The following is a 26,310-nucleotide window of genomic DNA, read 5'->3' as shown; positions in this document are numbered from 1 at the left end:
GTTCAGACTATCATTCGGAACTTCAGTATATTGCATTTCCTCCACCTACTTCATAAGTTGTAAGGGTAAATCAGGTCATCGTATTTACAGATTTAAATTATTTACTAAGCTGTGAAGAGGGAGAGTGGTGGATTCAGGGGATGTGTGGCTAGAAACCCAGAGTAAAGAGTTTGTCTTATTTGACTAAAACATTTACCTCAATATCTGTACCTGCGGCTTTTCTAATGCTCCTTTAAAAAGGCAATTCTCACAGTCTTTCATACAATCCCTGCAATATTTTCAGTTTCTCTGGGGAAACTTGTACAACAGAATGAAAGTAAAAGAAAGAAACAACTTATTTTGCTTGAGAAATCCCTCGGAGTTGTATAACTTCGCCTAGACCAAACACAACATCTGTGTGTCATTACCAGCGCTTTGTACAAGTTAAATGAAATTGCGCAACAACAAATGGGAACTGTTAAAGTGCTGGAACATTCGGAGGTGATTTTGGATGTGAACGTGAAGCAGGGATTGAGGGGGGAAAAAAGTGCTTTTCCCGAGAAAGAAAAACAAAGTTTCTAGAACAGGGCGAGAGATGAGTTGCTTGGGTGGCGGAGTTGCCGAGAGATGAAACGATAAAGAACAGGACCCAAAGCAGGAAACAATCAGGCCCTATTACAGACCAAACGTCAGAGTTTTAGGGCGAGTCATGCAGCTTTGGGTGGCACACACCAGAAACACACGTTCACAGCGAGAGGCACGTCGAAGTCCATCACAGGGGTCATGATGTCAGCCGGGGGAGAATCTCTGGACTACAAAACACTTCGTAAGTGTCTCCTCAGGAGCTTCTGTTTGGATTACTAACTCACTGTTCTATGCGGCTCCTGCTGAGCATGTCATGTCGGTGAGATCGGATGCGAGCCGCTGTGTAAAAACACGCGGACAGCCTTGAATGTTTTGACTCATGCAGGCCCTTCAAAACAAGAGCTTGAAAAAACCCAGGTCACACTCCAGCCTTCCTTATCATCAGACCACATGCTGCTAACTTCCCATTTCAACATGCGCCCTGCACGGTTGAAATCAGGAGACAAAGGCCAGATTCATATTTCTTCTAGAGTTCTGTAAATATTCAATTAGAGAGCCTGAAATAGCTGAGCTCTTGACTTGTTGCAGTCAATAAGGTTCTGACCCTGTAGTCATTAGCCATCTTAAGTCAGCCTTTGCTCTATCTATCTCTGAGTGTCCAACTGTTTCCATTCAGAAACATTCATACACTTGTCTTTTTGGACTTTTGCCATATCACAGCTTGTAGGAAGACTCCATTCAGATTATATAATTACTGGACTGTAGAGTAGCTGCTTTTTTTTTAATGCAGGCAATAAGTACTGAATACATAAAGGAAAATATTTCAAAGGTCACAGAGAGCCAAGAAGCAAACTAAAATGTGTCAATATTTGCAAAGCATTCCTGTTGCCATGTGCAGCTCAGTGAAGTTTAATATTTTAATGTTAACTGATGGCCTTTGAACATCATGTAAGTTTCTGATTACCAGCATTAAGTTGCATGATTGAAATGTAGAGTTAAAAAAAAAAAAAACCCTCCCAAAAAAATCTTAGTTTTGCAAAACTATACTTATGACAATTTTTAAATCTACATATCAAAATGTTTGAGTGCTCAAAAGTGAAGACATAATCCAGATAAGAAAAGTACATAGTTTTACCATAAGCATCCAAGGCCACGTGTCCCTTCATCTAAAGTGATGTCCAAGAAACCAGAAGTGCTTGTATGAAGCTTCAAAAAGTTCTAGAAGTAGCAAGTTAAATTTTTCTAATTAAAAAAAACTAGCAATAATAATAATTTACTGAAATAGAATTGATTCTCGGTTTCAACATCATGCTGGACGAAACCTAGTTAATGACTATACAGGTCAATGGCAGCAGCAGTTATCTTAGTTTGTGAAGATAAAAAACCCAAACAATCAAAAAACACTCTTGCAAGGTTCTGTCAGTACTCTTTCGATAGTCATAAATATTACCACCTGCTGTTTAGTTACATACTCCAAACAGCATAGGGAGGCATAACTATTTGCAGCAGTTAGTGCACATAAGAGACCACCCATTTTTGTTCATTAGAATGGCTTCCCCTTATTTTCCCATGGTTCTCTGTTTGTGAGTTGCACATGAACTATGACCTTTGAGCTGATATGAGTGGTATGAATGATCTGAATGTCAGCAATGCCTTCTGTGTCTGCTCCAACAGCCTCAACCTGATATAACGGCAAAGACAGTTGACAGTTCGAGACTGCTCTGAGTGATGTTTGTGAGTGCAAGAAAAGTATTTCAGTCATGGCCGACATCAAAACTTAATTTCTCTGAGAAATCCAAGCTCCAAATATTAACATGCATGACAAGCAGAAATTTGAGTACTTTTTTAATTGTTTTACAAACTGTTACCATATCACTTCCCAACAAATTTTACTTGTGCTGCAATTGCATTGTCATAAACATAAAATATTCTCTACTCTCACTTACAAATGTACATTTATAATCATTTACTCTCTTGTAGAAATTAATAAATTAGAACAATAAATAGTATTTTATTTGACAAAAGCAGCAGACATATCAAATGGCTTATAACAAAAGGAAGTATTTGTTTAGGATATTGTATATTGTGACAGTCTGGCCACTATGCCACATTTTCTTCAGACGTAGTCAGTTTTCAACCAAAGAAATCTCCAAGGAAGTGATGGATTTTTTAGATGTAGATCTGCCAGAGCCACATGAACTTGGGTCAGTTAGTTGAAAAGGTTACCAAGGAGCATGGACAACCCTTGGCTCCTTCTCCATTCTCCCATGGCCCCGCCACATCAAAAGTTGCCCCGAACGGAACCGGTGAACATGTTTCTCAACCTCCAACACCTTGCTATCACTGTAGCTCTGGGGGGTGGAAAATAGTCATGTGAAGTGGAAAGCAAGGTTGAGATAAACAACCCTACCAACCAGACCCCCGCACAGAGCTCACGTATCAGGCAGTGGCAGAAGGCTGGAGATGGGCCTAGAGAGTTCATGGCTTGTCAGGTTGCCGGAGGCAGGCCATTTCTTTGCACCAAGGCACATGAAGTGCTGATTAGTGTTTGCATTGCACGGGGAGGCCAGAGATAAGTGGAGAGGAAGACAGATGTCAGGGGAACAAAGAGGAAGGAGGACGACTGGCCCACTAGTTCCCACCAGTTTGCATAAACTGTAAGAGGCTCAGTTCTTGGAGAAATTCTTTCACCACTATGGGTATGAGAGTATACCTTTCCATCACTGGATGCCAAACCGACTGTAGATCTGTTGCACAGTTCTACTTTCACTCCACTGTGTGACAGATGTTGACTAATGTTTATGCCTTTCCTCTACAAGATGAGCTTTACTTTTCAGTACAATATACATGTTTGTCCACTTGCAGTGCACAAATGTTCATCAGTTTTAAATGATCACCCCTAGTCTCAGAGAAAAAAAATTCTGAAAGAGATTCCAATCATTGTCCCTTTCAATTCTCAAAGACCTCAGCTCAATTTCTTGCCACTGGTGTTTAGTATCCTTCCTGCTATGGTAAGACTTTACAGAAAGTTTGAATGTCTGGAAGAGAGGTCTATCTGCAGCCGCACTCAGCTACTACCATTCCCTCGTACTTGTACTTGTAAGTGACCACACCTGTGTCATCCAGGTAGAGTAAGGAGATGGGGTCCAGCTTGGTTGGCACACAGCAGGCCCGTGCTGCCTTCTGGGGACTGTGGATGTTTACCAGTGTCTGGACTATGGCATGTTTGGTAGGTGTGACGTGCTTTGTCAATGGGTATGAACAAACGCCAGCACATTCAAAGGCATCGTAGCCAGTGGGTGCAAGGATCCAGCTATCCCACCCAATGTCTTTAAACTCTACGTACAGAGATTGCTTCTTGCAGTGGTTTCCTTTGGCATTGCGACGAATGCGGGACGCTGTGTCATAGATCAGGTTGGAACGCATCTGAATGAGGTCTTCCTCATCTGGTTCAGTCTCACTCTCGTCCTCGCCCCACAGCCCACCCAGGTCTGTCCCAACGTCATTCTGCAGAACAGCACTCGACGTCTCATGGTCTATCATCTCATTCAGCTCACGCCTGTCGTCACGGTGATCACTGCTCTGATCATCAGAGAAGACAATCAGAAGGGGTTTATGTTTTTCCTCTGGGCTGTTTTCAATCCTCATGTCACCTTCAAGTGGAGCCTCATCTTTGCTGGTCTCTTTCGTGCTCTCAACATTTTCATTTTCAGCGATGCTGGAAATCTGTACTTCTAAACGGTGTGTTGTTGCTCCATCAGATTTGCACCAACGCTGCACAGCAGCAGTGAGGTCAAAAGCTTCCCAACCGTTATCTGTCCCAAACACCTGGCGTGAAGCCAGTTCCAAAAACTCCGTTCGCTCCTCCACCCCTGCAAACTCATCTCCCCGCGTCGTCTTTTCATCGGTCATGTTGAGCCAGTCGTGCGCTGTCAGTTCATAGATGGTGACCTTGCGGTCAACACCGGCGTAAAGGTGGCGGTCAGTCTGGACTAAAGTGTAGAGGCGTAGTTCAGCTGCTGTGATGCGTTCATGATGCGGGATTGACACGTTGAACAGCAGTGGGTGGCGTCTCACCCCTCCTTCTCCCACAACACTGGGATTTGAATCTAGACAAAAACACAAATTCGAACTTAAAGCTCTGTGTTGTTTCTTCTGTATCGTTACATTTGAGCTGAAGTTATAGACAGATTTCATCCCAAAGCTGACTTACTCTTGCAAAAAGCTAAACAAAACTCAGAACTTTCAGCTAGTATTGAAGTTAGAGTAATGTCTGTAACTGGTATAATTAACACTTGTACAAGTTTAGAGGAAAAGCATTATTAACACTTGCTATAAATGCAAGCAGCACCTTCTCCGTAATTTGCACTATGGAATACTCTCTAGGTTGTAGATTTTGAAAAGGAACATTTGCCTATTTTTAAGAGTTACAACAACATATGGAGCTAAAACGTACCTTCATTTTTGAAGCTGCGAATGATATTAGCTGTGGGCATGGCAGTACGGTCATTAGCAAAGCGGTTATAGAGCTCCATCATGTACTCGGGTGGATCCTCTCGTGCATTTCCAGAAGACAGGTTTGAAGGACCCAGTCCGGACAGGTTGAATGTCCGCAGAAACTGCTCCTTCAGGCTCTCCAGCAGGTTTTTCATCTTTGCGCTGTTGTCCTGATCCGACGGTGATGGATCCACCACACCTCCATGTCCGTCCCCCAGTCCTGGATCAGGACGATACCTCTGATGAGCGTTGGAGATGGGGCTGCCCTTTCCAAAGCGAGGCTCCCGAAGCAGCAGGAAGGAAATCAGCAAGAACAAAGTCTTGGATGTGCAAATGGTTCCCAGTGGAGAGACCCAAATGCTCGCCATGGGAGAAAAAAATCTGCAGCAATCTATTTTATGCCAATGGCCTGTGGAGGAGCTCAAGCAAGAAGGCCAAAAAAAAAAACAAAGCTGTAATTGTCCAAAAGTTTAATTTAGTTCTGGCCTATGAGCTGAGACAGTACTTGTTTCCTGGCAACAGCTGAAGAAATGTTGACCCTGGCATTGACAAACATGAACTTCTCTACAGGCTTGTGTTCTCCTGGTTCTCCTCTCCAGACGTCACAATGTTTATTCTCATGCGCACCTTTTGAAGTTTCTTGCAACAGGACGGTGGTTGCGGTGACAGGGTAGCCAAGGCTCGCGTTTGTCTGTCCGACTCATCTCTGTTGCGTCCTCTCCTCAGTCAGACGGTGTCTGTGCTCACCTCTCTTCCCAGCTCTGGGTTTCTGTCCCTTATCTATGATATGGTGGGCTACGCATTGCACAGTGCTTATGGTGTGTTTGTGGTGCGTGTGTGTGTGTGTGTGTGTGTGCCTGTCTTCCCTTTAACTTTGTGTGATGCAGTAGCTTGTGTGTTATCTCACAGCGTCCTTAATGAGGATTTTGTAAACACTGTCCTGTAGCCTCTTCCTTGTGGAAGAGCTATTTTGTTTTGGTGGGCGTTCCGAGGATGATACTCTTTATTTGTTTATTTGCTTTGTAAATGGTGGAGTTCTCTGAGCTACTTTCCAGGCTTCATTGGGCATTTCTTTTTGACAAAATACACTATGGGTCTGTTGATATGGTTGAATATATCAGGATGCCTCCATCAGACAACGGCAGGCTAAATGAAATAGAAAGGCAATGAGGTGTAGGTACTTCAAAGTGGCAAACAGCTTCTGAGTTTACTTTGAGTGAAGTTGGTTTTCAGAGTCAGCAGTACACATTTAACAAAACATATTAAGCTGTCTTTGAGATACGTTTCATTCTCTTTTGACGCTGCGTTTGTAACGAATAGTTCTTTGGCACAAGTCGCCTCTTTGAAGGTAGGAAAAAAAAGACAGTTTACACTGTGGACCAATCTGTTAAAACCCCTGGTAATGAAACGTGCCTTTTATTTTATCTTTATAGCACATTTCATCAATAAGTCAGTCCAAAGTGCTTTACATCAAAAAAGCTAAATACAGTCAAGTAATTTCAAAACCAGCAATAAACATTATTGTCAAATGCCATCATCATCATCATCATGAAATTAAGTAAAAACACATGAAATTATTGGTCAATGTTCCAGTTATTAACCATCAAAAGCATCTTTGTACAGGTGGGTTTTTAGTTTTTATTTAAAGTAACTCAGTGTTTCAGCTGTTGTCTGTAAGTTTCCTCCAGATTAATGGAGCAAATAAAAAAACAGCAATGGACATACCCAAATTTTGTTTTTTGTGTTTGACACTATGCTGCTTCTATAGTCAATGCTTATTTAAGGCTTTTTAAACAACTAAATGTGGGTCTCGTTGTTTTATTTCTAACACCGGACAAGAACCACCAAATTGCTTCATTGTAACGCTTAGAGACATTCCTCCCGATTAGGACGCCAACAACAAGTCAAAGGTGAAATCTGCTTAAGCCATGTAAACGAACCAAAGCGGCCCCTCTCTGCACGGTCACTCAAACTTTCACATCGTCCCACCCCAATTGCATCAACAGCCGCCGTTTCCTCAACACATGTGAATAGCTTCCCCGTTAGTCACCTGAACCCTCTTCCACCATGTGGGTGTCTCATTCCTAAGCTTCTTCGTGTGACCCCCAAGATACACTTCTGATTTCAGTGCGTCACACAGATGGGAAAGAATGAGCTTTTCCTGCCTCTGCCACTCGTCTGCCAGGCTGACAGTTGACAGACGTGTTGTTATCTGCTGCTTTGTTGAACTGCTGCAGCAACAGACTATCACATCTTCCTGATGGGTTTAGGAAGGCTTGATAACGCCAGTGTCCTTCTGCACACACTGCTCCGCCTGGCCTGGCTCCATGTGGCCTCCATTACTGGTCTCGGGGTGCAACAAATGTGGATTTGTGGAGGCAACTGAAACTATGTCAGGGCCGATCCCTTAAACTGTCCTTTTACTTAGTTTCCTGATGTTTATGAGTTCCAGCTGTTTGCCCTGTTGGATAAAGAATAGTTCCGCCAATTAAACAATTGAATCAGATCAATCGCACTAGCACTGCGATAAATCATGATTGCACGTTTTCAAAAAAAATGTTTTATTGTCTCAAACCGAGCATCTCGGTTTTTCAGGTTTTCATGTTTAAAAGAAGTCATTTTGTTCCAATCGTAGTTTAAAAATGAGGACGCTGGTTGTGCTTTGGCAATCTGTAGGAAGAGGGGAAATACGTGCGCTCTCTGACCGCAGTGTTTTTTAAAGCCAAATTTGCCGCCGGTCACCAGTCTGATTCTCCTTCCTCACCTTTTCACTCGCGTTCGTGACTCTGTATTGTCGGTCGCATGCTTTGAACTGTGCAACTCTCTGTTTAGGTAATGCGATTAATCTGCATGGTGTAATATTGACATGTTAATTCTTTTAAGTGAATAGCAGGGTCAACATGTCAAAAGCCCCCTGAATTCACAATGACATCATCATTGTTCATGCATACAGTCAGTAATAAAGCTGAAAAAGCAAACACAGTCTAGGCATATTTTATCTTTTGAAGATTTTAAAACATCGATTCATGTTTTAGGGCAGTAAAACAGCAAAATAATGTAAAAACCCCAGCAATTTTCAGCCCCACACGCCTTCTGATTACATATCTGATTACATATCCACTAACCTTCAAGTGCTGTCTTGTCTGTGGTTAATGTGTCCAGTCTCTTGTTTATGACTTTTCCAACTGTGCCTGGGGGAAGACATAGTTGTGCAGCTGCTGACATCTCCCTGATGATTACAGTTAGAGCCATTTTTTCATTCTTCCTTTTGATAATGAATTGGCAGCATGAAGTACTTTGTTACTTATTGCTGACAACAGCTGTGTAATTATGCCCACATAATAAACACGGCAAGAAATCAAAAACAATTTGATGAAATGAACGTTAAACGGGTAAAATTACAGTGGATCTCCAAAGTCCTTTTTTAAATGACAAGGTTTTGTGATATGAAAAACCAGAGCTCTGTGAATGTGACATACAGTATGTTGAAAACAAAACGGTCTGCTCTGACATGGAATGAAATTCTTGATCTAATACCTCAATGAAGTACATTTTGATTCGTTTATAGCATTCCGTCTTGTTTGGTGGGAATATTTTTCAAACCTACCTCGCAAAGCGTCTCCAAATCTGTCTCTGGTCCACAGCCATCTTTATCAGAGCATTAAAAATCTGTCAGATTTAGTCCTGGACTTTGTCGAACCCATTCCATTTTAGTCTTGTGAAGCCATTCTTCAGTTAGTTTGGGCGTGGTTAGACTTTATTTCACGTTGATGCTGTTTTCTGTAAAGTTAAACTCCAACCTTAAAGTTCTGACTGGTATTTGTAAAAGTTTACAAAATCATTTCATTTACACACACACACACACACACACCCAAATCCACAGTATATTTTATTCAACATGTAGGTGTGGTATTGTTTTCATACAAAACGCTGTTAGAAATTATGGCCCATTCTTCAAGGTTTGCTTTCATTAAACCATAAAACATCTGGCACAAGCTTTCTGGAAGTGTTTGTGTCATTCCCCTGACTGATACCTTTAAATGACTCTTTCTTAATTATTGCTTAGGATAAGAGATGTAACACAACAAATGAAATAGAAACACTACAGGGTGAGCTGAGCTTTATTTCACATTAAACAGATTCATCAGGCAGATGCGAACTCTTAAAGTTGACATGTAAACTTTGCATAATTTATGTAAAAAATATATATCCACACCTGCCCTTATGTCTAACAATATCCATACTCATTAAAAGACTTTAATCTGTGCTTTTCACTAACTTACGATAGAAGAGAGGGATATCAACACTGACAGCAGCTTCTATGCAGTCCTGTTGAACCTGATTGAATGGCTTTCAGAGTGGTGTTGCCCGGTTGTTCATTAAATTCATTCCTTCCAGGTGTGGCTCTTCCTTCCCCCTGCGCTCTGTGCCAATGTTTGCCTCAGATCACAGTGACTGAACGGTAAGGACGCATTTTCTCAAGTATTAAATCTCTTAAGACAGTAAGACTTTTCTTAGAAGCACAAGCACATGAACCAATAACTTATCTCTAATAAAATATTCCAGCAGTGTCAAACTGCTGCTATTAAATTAGCTCTGGTAATGTTATCAGACTTAGAAAATACAGACTATCAGACAGGCTTCTTTTCTTAAGTTGAAGCTTGATTCTCTTGGACAAGGAATTGCTGAATGTCTCTTTGCAGCTGGTCGTTGCGTTTCTGGGCCTCGTCTCTGCTGCGCTCTGCATTCTTCAAGCAGATCTCCAGAGCCGCCACACGGCGGCGCTCTGCCTCCAGAGCAGCCTGGAGCTCCGCCACAGCGGCCTTCAGCTCCTTGTTCTCCTGCTCCATCCTGCAGGAATCAGAGAGAGAGAGTGTGTTCACATGGGAAGTAGGCATGTGGGAATGCTTTTGTTTTACATTAAGAAAGTTCCAACTGTAGGCTGACGTTTTAGCAAGCTGTTCAGGGTCAACCTTCTCTTCTGACTTGCTGTTGACCTGCTGCGCCGCCCTGTTCATCATCAGGCTGTCCACGCTCTTTTGGTGAGTCAGCACCCGCGCAGGCTGAAGGCTGCTCTCAGGTTTCTGGGGTGCTGCGGTGGAAGAAGAACTCGTGTTGTTGCTTCCCCTCCGCTCTGTTAAACTGCTCCCATCCTCCTGGACGGCCTTCTGAGTTCCTCCGAAAAACGACCCCGAAGTCCGCAGGTCCAGGATTTTGAAAATGTCCTCAGAAAAAGTCCCGCTCTTCTCCTCGCCGCTCTCGTGGATGCGGCTCCACCTGTTGAGGGCGTCCGCCTTGGCTGCCATCCCGGTGAGGGGGCAGTTGAAGGTGGGCAGGGTTTGGGTGCGTTTGCGGGGACTGCCGGACCAGTCGTCCGCACCGGGCGACGTCGGGTCCTGGAGGACCGGCTTGTGGAGGACGTCGCTTCTTAGTGGACCTGGACTGTCTGTGTCGTCCTCCTCCTCCGGAGACTCAAACATAGATGCATCTCCCAGCTGAGCACAACAGAGAAGGTTAGCGTTAGCCACATACGGTGAATAAATTAGACATTTGGGAACAGAGGAAGATAAATTTTAATGTGGTCCATCGTTATGAACAACTGGCTGGACAGCGAGCTTTATTTTAATCCAAACATAAAGAACATTATTAGTTTTCTTTGTTTTGACCTGCAACAGTGATGAAAAGTAAATATCTCGAGAAAAGCCGTTTATTTTTATCTTTGTCCTGAACATTTGCCTCTACGACAGCTTATTACGAACATTGTAGTTAGAGAAAAAGGGAGACATTTTGAGATTAAACTCAGAAACTGTGTAGAAAAACAAGAGCTTATAAAGTGGTGCATAACTAATTTAGAATTTATTTGGCTAAAATCAGTATTTCTTTCCACACTCAACCTTATTGATTTAACAAGGCATCACAATTTCAACAAGACTTCATCCACCCACTAATTAAAATCCACCGATACTCTACCCTCGGGGTCCAGGGACCTTAAGAGGTACGGCAAGAAGCCCGATTCCCTCAGTAATAAAATCCATCAATAAGAGATCCAGATGGCATGTTTTAAATGTGATGGTTGGAAGGTGATGATGCAACCCGGATTATGCGAGGCTAGTCCATACCTCAGCAGACTCCCAGCCCACAAAGCTCCGAGGGGCGTTCTTCTGACTGTCAGCCTTGTTTGAAGGGGAAGGTGGAAGAACGTCTTTGGAGACAGGAAACAGAGTTTCGTGCTGCTTGATCATCACTCTCATCAAGTTCTGGATCTGAGGAGTCGCTGTGAAGAAAATCAGATAAATGCAACTAATTGTCTTCTGAGTGTTGCCTCATCCAACTTTTGAGAACATCGCTGTTCCCCAGGCGGCAGGCGGACGCAAGGTTGAATGGGGCCTCAGGCAGAGTTAGATTAATAACCCTAACGCGCCATGCTAGATGCTTGAAACGCGCCACAGAGGCCCTCAACGCGCCTCCACAAAGACTTTGAATGTAAATCCGACGCGCCTGACGCTCAAAACACGTTTAGTGTGAACGCACCATTAACTTGGACTAAAAATTTTAACCGGTGGCACCAGATTGTTTCTATGGTAGCACAACAATTAAAATATATATTATATATTGTACTTTGCACTTTACTAAGTAAATTTCCCATTCATTTGAATTTGACATTTTAAGCAATTTAAATACTTGAACATTACTGAATTTGTCAAATCAAATGTAGTGATATTGCATTGTAAACAAACAGAAATAAAAAATTTGATCTACTGCCTGTGTTAAAACTCAAACATTCATGGGAGGCCCCTGATGGTTTGAGGGAACTTTAGCACCGGCTTAGCTCACTTGTGGCTGCTGGAAATGTTTTTATGTTGCGAGTTGACAGAAAGCAAAGTTATTGTTTTTTGTCTTTGTTTTCCCAAAGAGACAGAATCATTTTAAGGGCTTTTGCATAACATTTGCAGAGGTTACAACAGTTTAAAGCCAAAACACCAATAAATAACTTCAGTGCTGAATTACAGTGACAAGATCTATGCGAACGTAAGAGAGGCCAGAGAGTTTTAAGATGCTCTCACCCTTCATAACGGTCATCGGATCCTCTAGCTGAGGTTTGAGCAGGTTGATTCCCATCACAGTTGCCAGGTTCTCCACGTTCATCTTATTTACATCGGAGTGTTGCTGCACCTGAAATAAAAACCTGACAAGGAAGGCGTGTGCCGGATTACACAGGAAAACTATTCACATCCCCCGAACCTTCTCTCATGTTACCATACCACAAATGTGAGTCGCAAAGTGCATAATTCTGAGGAAATTAAAGCACAGTTAAGTTATGAAGCCAGACCTTAAGTCAACTGAGAATCAGATGCTCCCCATCAACTCTGACTAAGGTTCAATGTGCAAATATGCAGGTCACTAGAAAGTCCAACCTGGAAGCTGAAACCACAATCATGTTCTGTTTTGGGTTGAGTCCATCTCTTAAGATGCCAATAAAATCAATGAAGCTTGGACATAACTGGACAAAAATGTGAAAAGTTCAATCGGTATGAATATTTGTGCCTGGCAGCTGTTTTCACCCATCTGCTGTTGTGGGTCACGACTGCAGATGTGAATTATGGCTGAAATCTGGTACAACGTCTCAAATTGTGGCATTTGTCTCTTCTCAAATCAAATTTCTAATTATTATTACTACTACTACTCACCGACAGACATAACTGAGAATGTTGTAGTTGGCTCTGGGCAGAAGAGCTACTTGTTGCTCCAGCTTCTCCCAGCCCTGCAGGGACATATGAGCCGCAGGTCAAAGCTTGTTTCAGATATTTACGGCTGAATTAGTTGACACATTCACCGTCAGTGATTGTGTCAACCTTCATTGATAACAAACCTCTTTGGTCCTTGTGTCCAGCAAGTTAGTACAGTCTAGGAAGTCCTGGTACTGAGACCACGGCACCACCGGTTCAGGCAGCTCGCGCAGGTACAGTTTGAGCAGCGACGCCACCGTGTGGACATCTGTGTCACTGCGGAAACAACAGTTAGTGAGAGTGATCTCAAAGTGTTATTGTCCATTTAAACAAACCAGCATAATAAAAGAGCAAGTATTGTTGGATGGTTTTATGTTAATGTGGATTTCAAATGCCTTCTAAAGACCTTCAGTCATACAAAAGTTAAATATGTTTGGAAACTTTTCAGCAAGCATTGTTATGATGATGATGATGATGATGATGATGATGATGATGATGATGATGATGATGATGATGATGATGATGATGATTTAACGGAAGCGTTGTGTCATGGTAACAGAAAACCCCCATAAAATACATGGTCTCTACCAGGTTGAAAAAATTATACCAATGGGTGGAAGACAGCAGTAATAACCTTAGAAAATTATTTGATACTTTCTAGAGTTCACATTTATTAACCGAATCCAAAACAGGTTGCTTGATAAGACTGCAATAACACAGCACAGAGAAAACCAAACGAGGATGCGCAATGTAACGTGTTAACCTACTTACAGAGGCGTAGGCGCACTGTTGAAGATAGAAAGTTTGTAATAGTAATGACACATCAAATTTTTACAGTGCTTATTTGGACACTCAAAGATGCTTCCGTAGAGTGACGTTCAATAGACTGTAACAAGCACAGACCACTGTACAATAACTGCGCCCACAGGGCCCCACTGCTCCAGACGATGTGAACTTGGTTCCTCCTACACTACACTGGAAGACGTTAAGCAAAAGCTAAAACCGGCAGAAGTGACACCGCTTACTCAAGTTATGATCTGAAAACAAAAGCAGTAAAATCTTAATTAAAATAGTAGGTTGGATTCACCTCGGGCTCTGAGCTTTGATTAAAGTTGTTTTTTCAGGTTCGAACACACTGGGGACCAGCTGTCAACTTTATTACTACCGATCAATCAGAGAAAGGTTTTATGGTCATAGTCAATTCATTCAAAAGCCATCATTCCACAGTGAAATAATTCACAATTGGGACTCATTTCAGATTGTTGCCTAATCTGATTGGTTCGCTAAAGAGCTTAAACTCTCCTAGACTCTGCAGTCATCAATTAAGTTCCCCGATAAAGTTCCTGACAGCAACTGGAAAACGGCTGGACGTGTTCGGAAACATTCTGGAGGAGAGACTAAATATATATATATATATTATATATATATATTATATATATATATATATATATATATATATATATATATATATATATATATATATGTGGCATCAGAACTGCTTCAAAGCTCCATCTAAATTTATAAGAGAAAAAAATTGAGTGACAAGATTGGAGAAGTTCAAGCACATGATATCACACCCACTGAAAAACACAGTGGGATTGTGTTGCAGTAAAATGACCTTCTGCTATTGATGATGAATAATGGTGTACTTTGGGTTTTGTTTCTACACAATGTGAATCTATTTTGGCTTCCTCTTTGCTTCCTAAGTAATGCCTGTGTGTTAAATAATAGAAGCTGGTAAAGACCACATCATTTTCTCGCCTCCTGTTGCGTAAAAACGTGTCACAGTGATTCCCTTTGACTCCACCTGCTGTATCGGTGGTTTTAGGGACGACTGACCCTGGCTGCAGCTTTTTACCCTGACACACACAAGACTGCAGGCAGAACGTTGGGGACAAGCGGACATTCTGACAGACTCAACATCACAAGCTCCTCTGACAGCACTAGCCTAGAACAGGATGTGGTCTCGCCCTCAGCTCAGAGAAGTCTGAAATCTTTCACTCTCTTTCTACTTCTCTCTCTCCCCTCTTTGTTTTTTTTTCTCTCTCTTCATGAAACGCTGATGCTGATGTCTCCTTTTAAGGCAGTGGCTGTCTTTGCGTAGATTTTCTACCCAGGATAGACCCAGGCATGTTACAGGAGTTTCCAGTGTACCTGCGGTCTCAACCACGTTCTTTTTTTCCCCTAGAAGTTCTGACAACATTCTGAATATGCCAATTAAAATAAGTGAGTCGTCAACTCATTACCTTGGAAAGGAAGGCCTCTCTCCTGCGTCGAAGGCGTCTCTAAACTGTCTGACGGCGTTGTCCTGACCCGGAAGGCGGAAGATTCCCTCCTCTTCCAGCCCGTGCTCTATGATGAACTCCGCACACTTCTGTACCAGGATTGGTACTGTGTGAGGTCCGAAGCGCTGCTCGTACGTTAAAGTGTCAATGAGACTCTTTCCGAACACTGTTGGAGAGGGAGCACAGGTCAGAGTTCATCCATCAACTAGGAAGAGTGGGCAAAACTAGCATGAAAGATGAAAACCACTGCTTAGAACTCAAAAGTCCATTCCGCTTCCTATTGATCCCTATAGAAAACATAAAAGTATTGTCCCATATGGTCCATCTGGCACAGAGCTAATATCAAACCAGCAGTCCAACACGCTGTTGTGATTATAAATAACAGTTGTTATTTTAAGCTCAAGCTTACTTGAATTTACAATCAGTTATGTTTATATATATATATATCTGCAAAAAATCTTTACTCCTCTGTCTTCTTTCTATTACTTCCATTGCCATCTGAAGAAACTCATCGCTCTCGATCCAAAACAACCAATCAGAGCCAGGAGGAGGGTCTAATCTCTGTCAATCACTCTTGTGTACCATTAGCTCGTTGAGCTAATGGCGGAGAAACAACCCATCATTACTCTAAAACTCTTCATCCGCTGTCGTTGGTGGCCATGCTAGCTAGCATTAGCATTCATTGCTGTCGATGTTGTGGCGAACTAGCTATAGTGTAGTAGAGAGCAAGAGGGAGAGTGTAAACAGGTTCTGATTGGCTGTCTCTGACTGAGAAGCGTATTTCTGCAGATGGCAATAGGAATTCTGGGAGGAGGAAGAGAAGTTTGATTTATTTATTTATTTATTTTTTACAGATGATCTGTCTCATGCTGTCACAATGTAGTGATAGTTTTAACAAATTTGTAAAGTCTCAGCATTATAATCTAGAAAGGGGCAAATACCTTATGGCATTTGTAACTGTATTGAGTTATAGCATGTGACTCTCATGGGTGTTTTTGTCCATTCTATTTTCTCACTACTTCCCCTTATTATTGTGAATGCAGACAAAAAAAACAGTTATTTTTGAATACGCAGTGCAGCTGCCTTTTGTAAAGACATTGAGAGTCCAGTTGTTGTTGGTAGAGGCTAACAGGTAGGAAAGCCTGTGTCACAAAGGTGTAGACGGGATTTAGAGTCTGTTTTAATGCTGTGCTCACTGGCTACACCCACACTACTCTTTATTTTAAGCATTTAACCAGAATCAAGATTTTGATTGCTTTCATAAAAGCGGTTCCTCATCTTAGTTATATTTTCTGTATTTTGCATCAAGCTGCTCCTAATTCAGTCAGTCTTTTTGCTGCCTAGCGGACTTAGCTGAAGAGAGTTTAGATGTGCAAAATTTTGAAAAAAAATATACAATAAAAATGTTATGCTAATTTTAAAACAACTTATGGAAGCTCAGTCAGATTGGATCTGCCTCAGTCTTTTACAGCATCCAACAGGTTTCTCATTCACCACTGCTCTGTGTTGAACTTCATTCCTCCTCCCAACTGATGTCACCAATGAAGAAAACTGTTTCCAGGGTAATGTGTGGAAGTAGAGTTCAGCAGCAACATGTTACATTTGATATCATCAGAGAGCCTCTTCTTCTACACATTTGCACCGCCTTTCAGAAACCCTGTGGTAAACCTCAAATAGGACTGAAACTTTATAAAGTAATTTGAATAATAAACTGAGCTTAATGCACTGTTTGATAACTAAAACTAATTGGAATGTATGTGTGACCGAATTGAAAATGTCTTTTGCAAAATGTCTTGATTTGACATTTGTTGTTAATTAGCACTACATAAATAAACCAAACAGAATTTCTTGACGTTCTTGACTTGTAATTGTTGTATTCACCTCTTTGGTTTGTTATTTGATGCTACCAGATGCTACCAGATGCTACCAGAGCAACCACTTGCTAATTATTATTTAGCAGCTGGAATCCACCTGTATTTGGGTGAACCTCTATAAATCCAGGTGTACTCTAAATGGAAAACTTGCAGAATGGAAAAGAGAACAATGACAACTCTGACCTTCAACACTGACTCAAATTAGCAAGTGAATATCATGAGCTTACTCAACAAACAGCTCTGTTTTCTACAACAGCATATCACTCCATTTCTAAATGTGGTTGAGTGTTTAAATGGAAGAGAATAGTGTCATTAGCCTCTCTTCACAAAATGCCACATTTATAATTTTGTAAGAAGCTGTCAGCGTTGCTCATCACAATGAAGAATGTACACAAACATTATCTATTGTTCAAAAACTCTCATGGTTATTTGGTTCTTTTTTTGAGCTAACTTCTGTGAAGTAATTATCTGTGCCTGTTGTAAACAGTTTTATAGAAGTGAGAAGGAAGGAGAAATTAACACGAGCATAGGCTAATACCAGTTTAAGCTAATACTTCGTTGGCAACCTTAGCAAAGTTGGTTCACCATTGTTGGGTTTGTTTGAGTTTGTCTGTGCCTGTTTTAGCCAAACAACATTGTCAGTATGTGAAATTACGTGTGGCTGGAGGCGTTCTGGGGTTTCTGTCACTGTTTTTCTGAATCAGCTCATCAGAGAAGCTAACTGCAGGCTAATCCCTTTAGCTGCTGTTGACCTGCTGAACAGCTCGCCACGTCATCTTCACGGGGAAAATATTTCACCTGTAGTTTAGCGATGAGGGAAACAGTTATTTTGGTGAGCATGTTTACAGTTTGGAACAATTTAAAATAAAATAAAAAAGATCATAGCTTTTGAGTTTGTATATATAAGGTAGGAATTTGATCTTTTGCTCTGTTTGTGTCATGGCAACAATCATGATCAGGATGTGATGACAGCATAGGGCAGTTATCATTTCCGCACCATCAGATAGATTGTGCTTTATCTTATTTTACACTTCGCTCTCTATGTTTTTGGAAATTAACTCTACGCTTTTTTATTGCAGTCTCACTTTGAGAAAACGTCCACAAGTAAGATACTGAGTTCTGATAGCTACTTTGCAGAACCCCTCTTTGAAAATAAATCGAAATAATTTCTCCCAGATACATGCTGGCAGGCAAAACAGGCCAGTCATCCCCAAAAATAAATGCATAAAAAATATGGATGTAAAAACATGCGGAAAGAAAACATAAGGTAATCTCCAGGCAGCATATATACTTGTGTTAGAAACTTGGAAAGTAAAAAATTTGTAAATTTATGGAGTGTTTGATGTATATCCATTAATTAAAACCAAAATAACAAATAAATATTATAGAAAGCCAGAGTAAATATATCATAATCAATGCATCATATTTATATGTATTTATTTTTAGCAGCTGCAGCAATAATTGTTACGTTTTTTTGCTTTAAATGAAAGAACCAAGATCATATTGTGCATTGAATTTGATTTAAACTTTTGCCAACATTGAGAAATCTGTGTGTTTTAATTGTAACACAATGAGAGTCAAAATAACACAATATCCCTTTTGAGCTGCCTGTAAACACTATCCTCTCAGCCATGATGCCCTCTGTGACCTCTGGTGCCCTTTCGGGATTCGTCAGCTCCGTCCAAAACCCGACTCAGCAAAAAAGTGATGTCTCAATATGACTACTCCTTCCAGTTTCTTAACTCGATAACCGTTTTCTGTCACTGAGCGCGTGCTTGAGCGTTGAATCGCTTCGGAAAGCCAAAGACTTCCACCGACCTGCACTAGTCGGCATCCCGATGACCCGGCGCAGCGTTCGGACCCAGTCATCCAGATCGCTTTGGGAGCTGGCCATGAGCACGTATGGACACCGCTCCCTGTCGCCGGTGGAATCTGAAACATTTCAATCAGTTTTTCGCCAGTGAACAATTCTGCAGATGTTGCAGTCGGGCGGGGAGGGGGTTTATGATGCAAAAGGTCATGCGACAAAATTTGCCTCCCAATTTTCTTAGCATGGCAACGAAAACATTCTCTGTCAGGGTTTATTAAACGCTTACGTGGTGTGATCTCAAAGAGGTACTTTCCAGCATCATCTGAACTTGCCGTGAGTTCGCTGACTTTACTGAAGCGCAGCTGGATGACTCCCTGTAGGCCAGAAAGAAGAATCCAAACAGTATAAGTTATATTAAAAAAACTGGTATTTTAGCCTCATATTTACATTACATGTACACATTTTGAGCACACTTTCTCAGCTTCCTACAGCATAAACGTCTGCGTTCACATACAGCTATTAGCAGCAGGGGTTGAGAAGTTTTCAAAGCAAGTGTGAGTTTTTGATGCAACTATTCGAGGCTGTGGTTCCACACAACTCGTCCATTTCTACCCTGCACACAATCAGCTGCATGATGCATTTTACACGGCCAGGAATGCACAAAGTCAAGCATCAGTAATTTGTGTGCAGGACGCATGTGAAGAAGGCAGCTGATAATGTTTGTGGTGTTGATTGGAAATGATTAAAAGCACATCTCACACACAGCTGAGCTCAACGGAATAAACAGCTAAATACTCAAAAAGTTCATTTTTATTCTACTTGACAAAATATTCCATTGACATTCTGACATTGCTGGTAAAGCTTCGGGACGGCCACCCACCTGCACAGTGGTCTCTTTATCATCTTTGTGGTAGGTCAGAGTGCTTCCTCTCAGCACAAAGTAGCGCTGCTGCCAGTTCTTCACCAGCGACCTCTGTTGCTTCTTGAGCCAGCCGGCCTTCAGGGGCATCTCCATGGACCTGGGGGAGTGCGGCGAGCCCGACCCGGGGGCCCCCTCTCCGGGAATCACGCTCTTGGATCGGGCTGCCGCGACACCACAAGAAAGCGCTCAGTGAAGGTGTTACCGGGTTAACACCCCCCGCCCTCCACACTGCAAAATACTATCAAATCACCGGGGGGACATTCAGCTGCGCTGCCGGCACTTCCTCTTCTCTTGTATGAATATGCATCAGCGCTGACTGACTGTAACCTATTTCTGCTCAGTCGAAGCTGAAAGGAAGCTGCTGATGCCGTTAGCTGAGCTGTTTCCTGTTGAGGGCTGCGCGAGCACAGCTCTGATTGCTCTGTAGGAACAAGTGGCGATCGGAAAAATAGCCGGTGAGAGGTCACACCGTCGGCCCTGACCGCGCTGTCGTCGTTGCACATCAATCATACTGAAGTGTATCGACACTTCAGTATGATTTGAAGCATGAACCTCCAAGGAAAACTCTGAGAAGTTAAAGAGTTCTATGGCTTCAGAAGCCGTTGTCTGGAGGTTCATAGCAAACGTGTCCAAAGTGCGGCTCGCGGGCCGTCAGCAATGAACTTGGGGCGGCCCTTCATCACAGTTCAAGAATGGTGAAAATTTGCCTGGCAGTTGGATGCATTTAAAAACTATTTCCACTGATGTCGGGCTTTTTAAAAAAGTTACAATTTAAAATCTTAAAATGGTAAAAAAAAAAAAAAAAGAAAACCTTTCCAAGTATTTTTCGGTGTAGTTTCTTGTGGAAATAAGTGCCTTGAATATAAGGGAAATGATCTGCCAATAGAACTAGAACTTTTTCCATGAATATTAAGAAATTATTGACATAAAACAAACTCCTATATCTTGCTGAATAGTCACAAGTTAGTTTTGACTTCATTCAAGTGCAAAAAGACATTCGCACTAGAAATTAGAAGAAAAAAAAACGAACAAAGATTCGGTTACTATTTGTGATTTTGCAGAGTGTAAAGTGCAACACAAATGATTTATCCAGGATTTTGCTTTGAATTGAATCTGTCTAAACAGCAAAAGGGGCAACAAGCAGCCGAAATTGCAGACGGGGGCTCGTTCATTTAATGCACTTGGCAAAATAAAGCAAGAGTGAAACATTTCCTGCTCTTATCACTGGAAACCAGTTCAGAATATGGTTTGTTGTTGTTTGTTTTTTAATCTGGCAAACCTGCAAGACGCTTTTTTACATTTCAAATCTACAATTATTTACAGATCCCTTTTTGACTTAAATCTTACTCATTTCACTGAAATATTTTATGCTTACTTTATTGTTGAACAGATGGGGGGAAAAAATGATATTAAATTGTTTTGGTCCCCATTATACTTTCAACTTGACATCAACAAAAGTTTGGACCCGGCTGGTTTAAAGGGACAGTGAAGAAGAAGAAGTGGGGGGATTGTACGTGCCATAAGAAGAAACGGTTGGTTGGAGACAGCCTGAATAACCCGGGGTGGTGGGAACGTGGAGATAACGGATTCAGACTGAGCCAGCTTCCCTCAGTTCTTCTCAAAGCCACCGTGTCTTCTTAAGCAAGATGACAAGAGAAGAGAAGAAGAAGAAGAAGTAGGGCGGCTCAGGGGTAAACAGGAAGTTGTAACATCCCTGCCCGAGGCTCGCTCTACGCTTTGAAGGTCTCCACCTACGAGCCTGAGAGTCCTTTGGTCTGACTTGAACAGCGCTGGGATCAAACCACGAGCCCACACACATCCTCGCTTCAAACTGGACCTGCCGTGTCACGGCGGCCTTGACATCATCACTTTGATCTCTCTAAGACAAACATGGAGGCCCAGCAAAGGGGCAGCATTAATAATGCCATTTTATAGCACAATCAAGTGACTATGTTAAGTTTAGTTGTTAAAAAAATTTAAAAGATATCAAATATGACTTAAAATATTTAATTTAATACTTTGAAATTGGGCCTCTGTCACTTTAATAACTCCAGCCATCAGGGAACCGTCATAACATGGCTCCTCTATTTAGCCTGTAGCAATGTCTTTACCATCATCAGCATACAAAGCCCAGCAGTTTGATGATCTGGAGCAATGAGGTGGACAGCGAATATGGATTCATGTAAACATGATTGTAAACACCTCATCATTGGGGCTAAATATGTTTTTGGAGTGAGAACATACAGATCAATCTGTTCATTTAGATTTCTATCTCTCTTTATCTAAACTTGGGCAGCACCAATATGAACATTTGGGCTGATATCAATATACAGCATAACTGGTATAGACATAAATTTTCCTGCCATTCGACACCTGGAAATAAACACACCACCGACTTCCACGTGGCTTCAGTTAAACTACCCACAATCCTGTGCTGCATCAACATCTTTATCACATGACCAACCCCCTTCTGCCTCCCCTTCAAAAGCAAAAGGCAACGGGAAATAAATATTGGTTATTAACATCAGCTCACCTTTATTTATCAGACCGATACCAACGTGTTCATTAATGACTAATATTATTATCATTGATACCGAAGTGAGTACTAATACATCATCCATCCTAATTTAAACTATCTGTGCTTTATGGACTGCCTTCATGGAGGCTCAACCATTTCAGTAAAATGACTTTAATTTGCTGTTGCAGACAAAAAAACAAAACTAAAAACAAACAAACAAACACATCTGTTCTCAATGTCTCAGCTATTTTCTGTTTCCTAACCTTGTGAAGGTGTTCCAGCCCCTGCCTCTACTCAGACCACGTTCTCTGTCTGTGGTGAGAACATATGCCAGGAAAAAGAAACACGGGACACTGAATGTTGCGTTTCAAAAGCCGACATGATCAGACTGCTTCCTGTTCAACAGACATCAACTGTATGAGCATCACCAAGCAAACGTGATACCGCCCCTTCGACGTTTTCAGATTTCGACACTTTCACACATCGATGCATTTTTTATAGGGGTCAAATTACACAAAGCGACACATACATAATGTGATGTTGAGTGAACAACATATGGTTTTCTGTTTTATTCCAAATAAAAATGTAAAATGTTGGCATAAATAGCCACTATGAACAAAATGCCTTAACACAGATCATGATATGTTTTAATATAGATTATGAACTAGTTCTCGCTCTGTACTTTAACCACATTAGCACATGAAAATAATTTTTTTCTACGCTGCATGTGTAGTCTAGAACCATCAGCCCAGTCTCATGTAGAAGCTGTTTATCGAGCTCTCTGCCTCTTCCTCAACCCTTAGTAAATACGTAAATATGTAATGCCAACAGCATGATGCTGCCACCTGCCTGTTTCTCAGTGTGGTCAGTGTGCAGCGTTAGTTGTCCACCACATGCAGCATTTTGTGTGTAAGCCGCAAAGTTGTGTTTTGGCCAGACCAGCCTGTTATTGTGTTTTCACTGGGCTCGTGGCAATCTGCAGACAGGACTTCCTACCACTTTCTGTTAGCAGCAGGGTTTTCGGTTTGTTTTTGGATCATAAACAAGGCACGTCGTTTTCCTTTCCACAAAGTATCCTAATATTCTCTCCTTTATTCATTAATTCTTTTTATTTAGATACGTACATCGGCATGAATAGAGAAAAACACGCAGTTTTTAATAAAAACGCCTTTATTTATTCGATAAAGGCGTTTTTAATACTTTTGAAAGACACCGTAGTAAAAACAAACAAACAAACAAAACAATAATTTAAATCTGGGGTATGTAAATAACAAAAATATCTATTTATCCATCTATATATATATATATATAAAATATATTTGTTAAAGATGGCACTATCTCACAGTATAGCACGAGACAAATAATCTGGAAAAAAATGGTCTCCAGCTTGGTCAGAAACAACCAATCAGACAGGAGGAGGGTCTTAGTGCTGTCAATCACCTCATGTACAGGCTGCTCATACTCCCTCTTTCTCTGCTATGCTACAGCTAGTTCCCAAAACAGAGCCTGTCATGACTTCTAAGGCCAGTCAGCATGACCGCTGAGGATGATGAATAAATGGTTTCCTGTAACATTAAGTTGTTTCTTTGCTAATAGCATATTTAGCAGTGCGTACATGAATGAGGAATACATTTCATTTAATCAAAAACAACCAATCAGAGCAAAGAGGAGGGCCTTAGCTCTGTCAATCACTGCTTTGCTCATCCTATCTGGCTTGATATGTGCTAAGCTACAACTGGTACAACACAACATATCCTGCCACCAGTGCTAAGGATAGTTAGCATGGGCAGTGATGACAGTGTAAGTTGTAACATTAGCACATTCAGCAGCAGGTACTTTACTTGATTGATTGATTGATTGATTGATTGATTGATTGATTGGCTCTGATCTGTGCATTTCTTCAGATGACAGCAGTAGCATTAGGAAGAGGAGCTCGATTTTGTCTCAGATTATCTTGAACTACTATGCTGTCATGATATAATGACAGTTCATACGTAAAAAAACCCAACTTTTTTTTATTATTATATAAACATATCAACAGGCTTGTCTGGCCAAAACACAACTTTGCGGCTTACACACAAAATGCTGCATGTGGATGTTGCAAAGTGTCAAAACATTCTCTGAATAGTTCCTGCAGTGCTGAATGAAATCATCAGGAAATCCTGTGTCAGGTTTGCAACATTCACTCCCAAAGGTCTGAACTTGACCTCTCAAATCCGCATGAAGGGATGTTACATAGCATGATTGTACAAATACGCTCAGACACACACACAGGTTTTCATTTCTGTATAAGGAAACGGTATCAACTTTCATTCATTTGTGCAACACCTAGCCTTGCCACATACCCTAAACTCGACCTGTCATCCCAAAAACAATATTCCACTGCATCAGCACCGGCCTGGATGAAAGCATCCTTAGAACCTGGGTATGCAAGTGATTGCCAAGAGGTCCTAAAGAGGCAACAGAGACAAGAGTAAGTAAGTACACACACACCACTCTAAGCTCATATGTACAGGTAGGCAGAGCTACTTCTGCAGAAACTAAGCTCTTGCATCAGTTTCCTGCTGATAGCCTCCATTGGTGAACTTCTGAGTCAACAGATCAGACACCCGTCATGGTCTGATGAAGACAAGTTGACGGTCATGAGCATTTCAGAACCGGATCCCTCAATACAGTGAAAGAGTTAAGACCACGACACGGTTGGCAGTGGAAGTTACTTTAGAAGTAGATCAAGTGATCACGAATGAGAGCAGCTACTTCCTTCCAGTGCGCCGAACATACAGTGTGGGCTGATTGTAAAACCCGATTAGAGAGAAGACAGAAACGCCTCCCCTTCAGGACCTCCGCTTGCGTGGATGCGGCAACCGCCGTGTCGTGAGAGGAACTAAGGCAAGCCGCCTCACCGAGTTCTCCCTGTGCAAACACAGCTCAGTGTGGTATTAGTGACTGAAATACTCCCGCACAAACACTTCTGCAAAAACACACAAACGTGGAAATGGTGAACCACTTGCAAAACACTTTTAATAGTCCTACGCGTCCGAAACAGAGAACGGTAGAAAACGGATAACAGTGATTTGCGTTGCAGGTAAGGTTCTAAAAGCAAATCTGGTTATCATCTGCATAGATGGTTCAACCACGGAAAAAACCCACATTGAGAACACTGGAGGCACACTCCGGCTGTCGTCTTTTTTTTATCTCTACCTCTGTCACACGAACAAGTCACATTTGTGTGACAAATCCCCAAAGCTGAAAGTCAACAGAGAAGCAAGTAAAGAAGAAAATTGCGTTGTTTTTGTTTTTTGTCTCTGGATGACGACATCTGCTCAAAGTGCCTCCAGTGTGTGTGAAACATGCATAGAGGAAGCATCGCATCCCGGCTGACAGCCAGCCAGCCAGCCTTACCTATCCGAGCCGTCTCCGTCTTGAAGGTGCTGAAGTCCCAGTTCCGAGGTAGTTTCAGAGACATTCTCCAACGGCGCAGGTAAGGCGCTTAAGTTTCCACATGCACCTTTTTGCTAAAACACACACACACGCACACACGCCACACACACTCTCTCTCGCACGCACACATTAAAACACGCAAACTGATGATAATGCAGATCACACTTCCGGTTTCCTGTGTGTTAATTGCTCTGGGGGTTTTGTTTAGTTTTTTTCCCCTTTTCCTCCAGGTAGCAGTTTGTAACTCATCCCTTCATGTTGCCTCCGTTTCCATGTTGGTTGCCCGTCTTCATGAAGCTGACCAAATGGTGGGGAGAGGGGCCAGGAAGTGGATTTGCAGTGCAGAGTCTTCAAGTGACTGATGTTCACCGGTGTCGAGAGAAGAAGAAGAAACCACCGCCAGCGTCTTCTTAAAAGGAAATGGTTTTATGCCTCTTGTTATGACTGGTTCAGTAAGCATGTTGCCTCACCGCTCAGGCTGCATGGGCACAAATCCATCCAGCTGCTGCATCTACATACCCACTTCTCCAAGAGGTACAGGCCTAGTCCAATCCTAGTGGGAGACAGAACTGTCTCTGTCGTCCAACAAAATGAGAGCATTTTATAGAGGCTGGTGAGAGGAAATTGACCGAATAAGTTTCAAAATGGGGAAGATGAAAACAAAACAAAAAA

The 26,310-nt window shown here is 41.8% G+C and overlaps 2 protein-coding genes across 4 annotated transcripts; both read right to left on the bottom strand.

Moving 5' to 3' along the window:
• Positions 1–2,410: 2,410 nt before the first annotated feature.
• On the bottom strand, positions 2,411–5,831 carry bmp10 (bone morphogenetic protein 10). The gene is made up of 2 exons (XM_055050566.1): positions 5,021–5,831; positions 2,411–4,673 (listed from the first exon to the last, which is right to left on the bottom strand). Exons 1-2 carry the CDS (start codon positions 5,427–5,429, stop codon positions 3,616–3,618), a joined length of 1,467 nt encoding a protein of 488 aa, XP_054906541.1. The 5' UTR covers positions 5,430–5,831; the 3' UTR covers positions 2,411–3,615.
• Positions 5,832–9,164: 3,333 nt separating this feature from the next.
• Positions 9,165–26,234, bottom strand: arhgap25 (Rho GTPase activating protein 25). Of its 3 annotated transcripts, XM_055050556.1 has the most exons (12): positions 26,109–26,234; positions 25,600–25,996; positions 19,638–19,840; positions 19,044–19,131; positions 18,766–18,879; positions 15,035–15,239; positions 12,932–13,064; positions 12,750–12,823; positions 12,126–12,247; positions 11,181–11,335; positions 10,009–10,556; positions 9,165–9,912 (listed from the first exon to the last, which is right to left on the bottom strand). In XM_055050556.1, exons 2-12 carry the CDS (start codon positions 25,661–25,663, stop codon positions 9,711–9,713), a joined length of 1,908 nt encoding a protein of 635 aa, XP_054906531.1. In that variant the 5' UTR covers positions 25,664–25,996; positions 26,109–26,234; the 3' UTR covers positions 9,165–9,710. The 3 variants fall into 3 exon arrangements, with proteins under 3 accessions (XP_054906531.1, XP_054906529.1, XP_054906528.1); XM_055050554.1 differs by having other exon boundaries at positions 25,600–26,234; XM_055050553.1 differs by lacking the exons at positions 25,600–25,996; positions 26,109–26,234 and adding an exon at positions 19,930–20,441.
• Positions 26,235–26,310: the final 76 nt, after the last annotated feature.

This window comes from Poeciliopsis prolifica, unplaced genomic scaffold (genome assembly GCF_027474105.1).
Source record: "Poeciliopsis prolifica strain line A6 unplaced genomic scaffold, Auburn_PproV2 SCAFFOLD031, whole genome shotgun sequence".
Taxonomy (NCBI): Eukaryota; Metazoa; Chordata; class Actinopteri; order Cyprinodontiformes; family Poeciliidae; genus Poeciliopsis; species Poeciliopsis prolifica.
The sequence above is the reverse complement of the archived record's forward strand: the minus strand, read 5'-3'. Positions and strand labels throughout refer to the sequence as shown.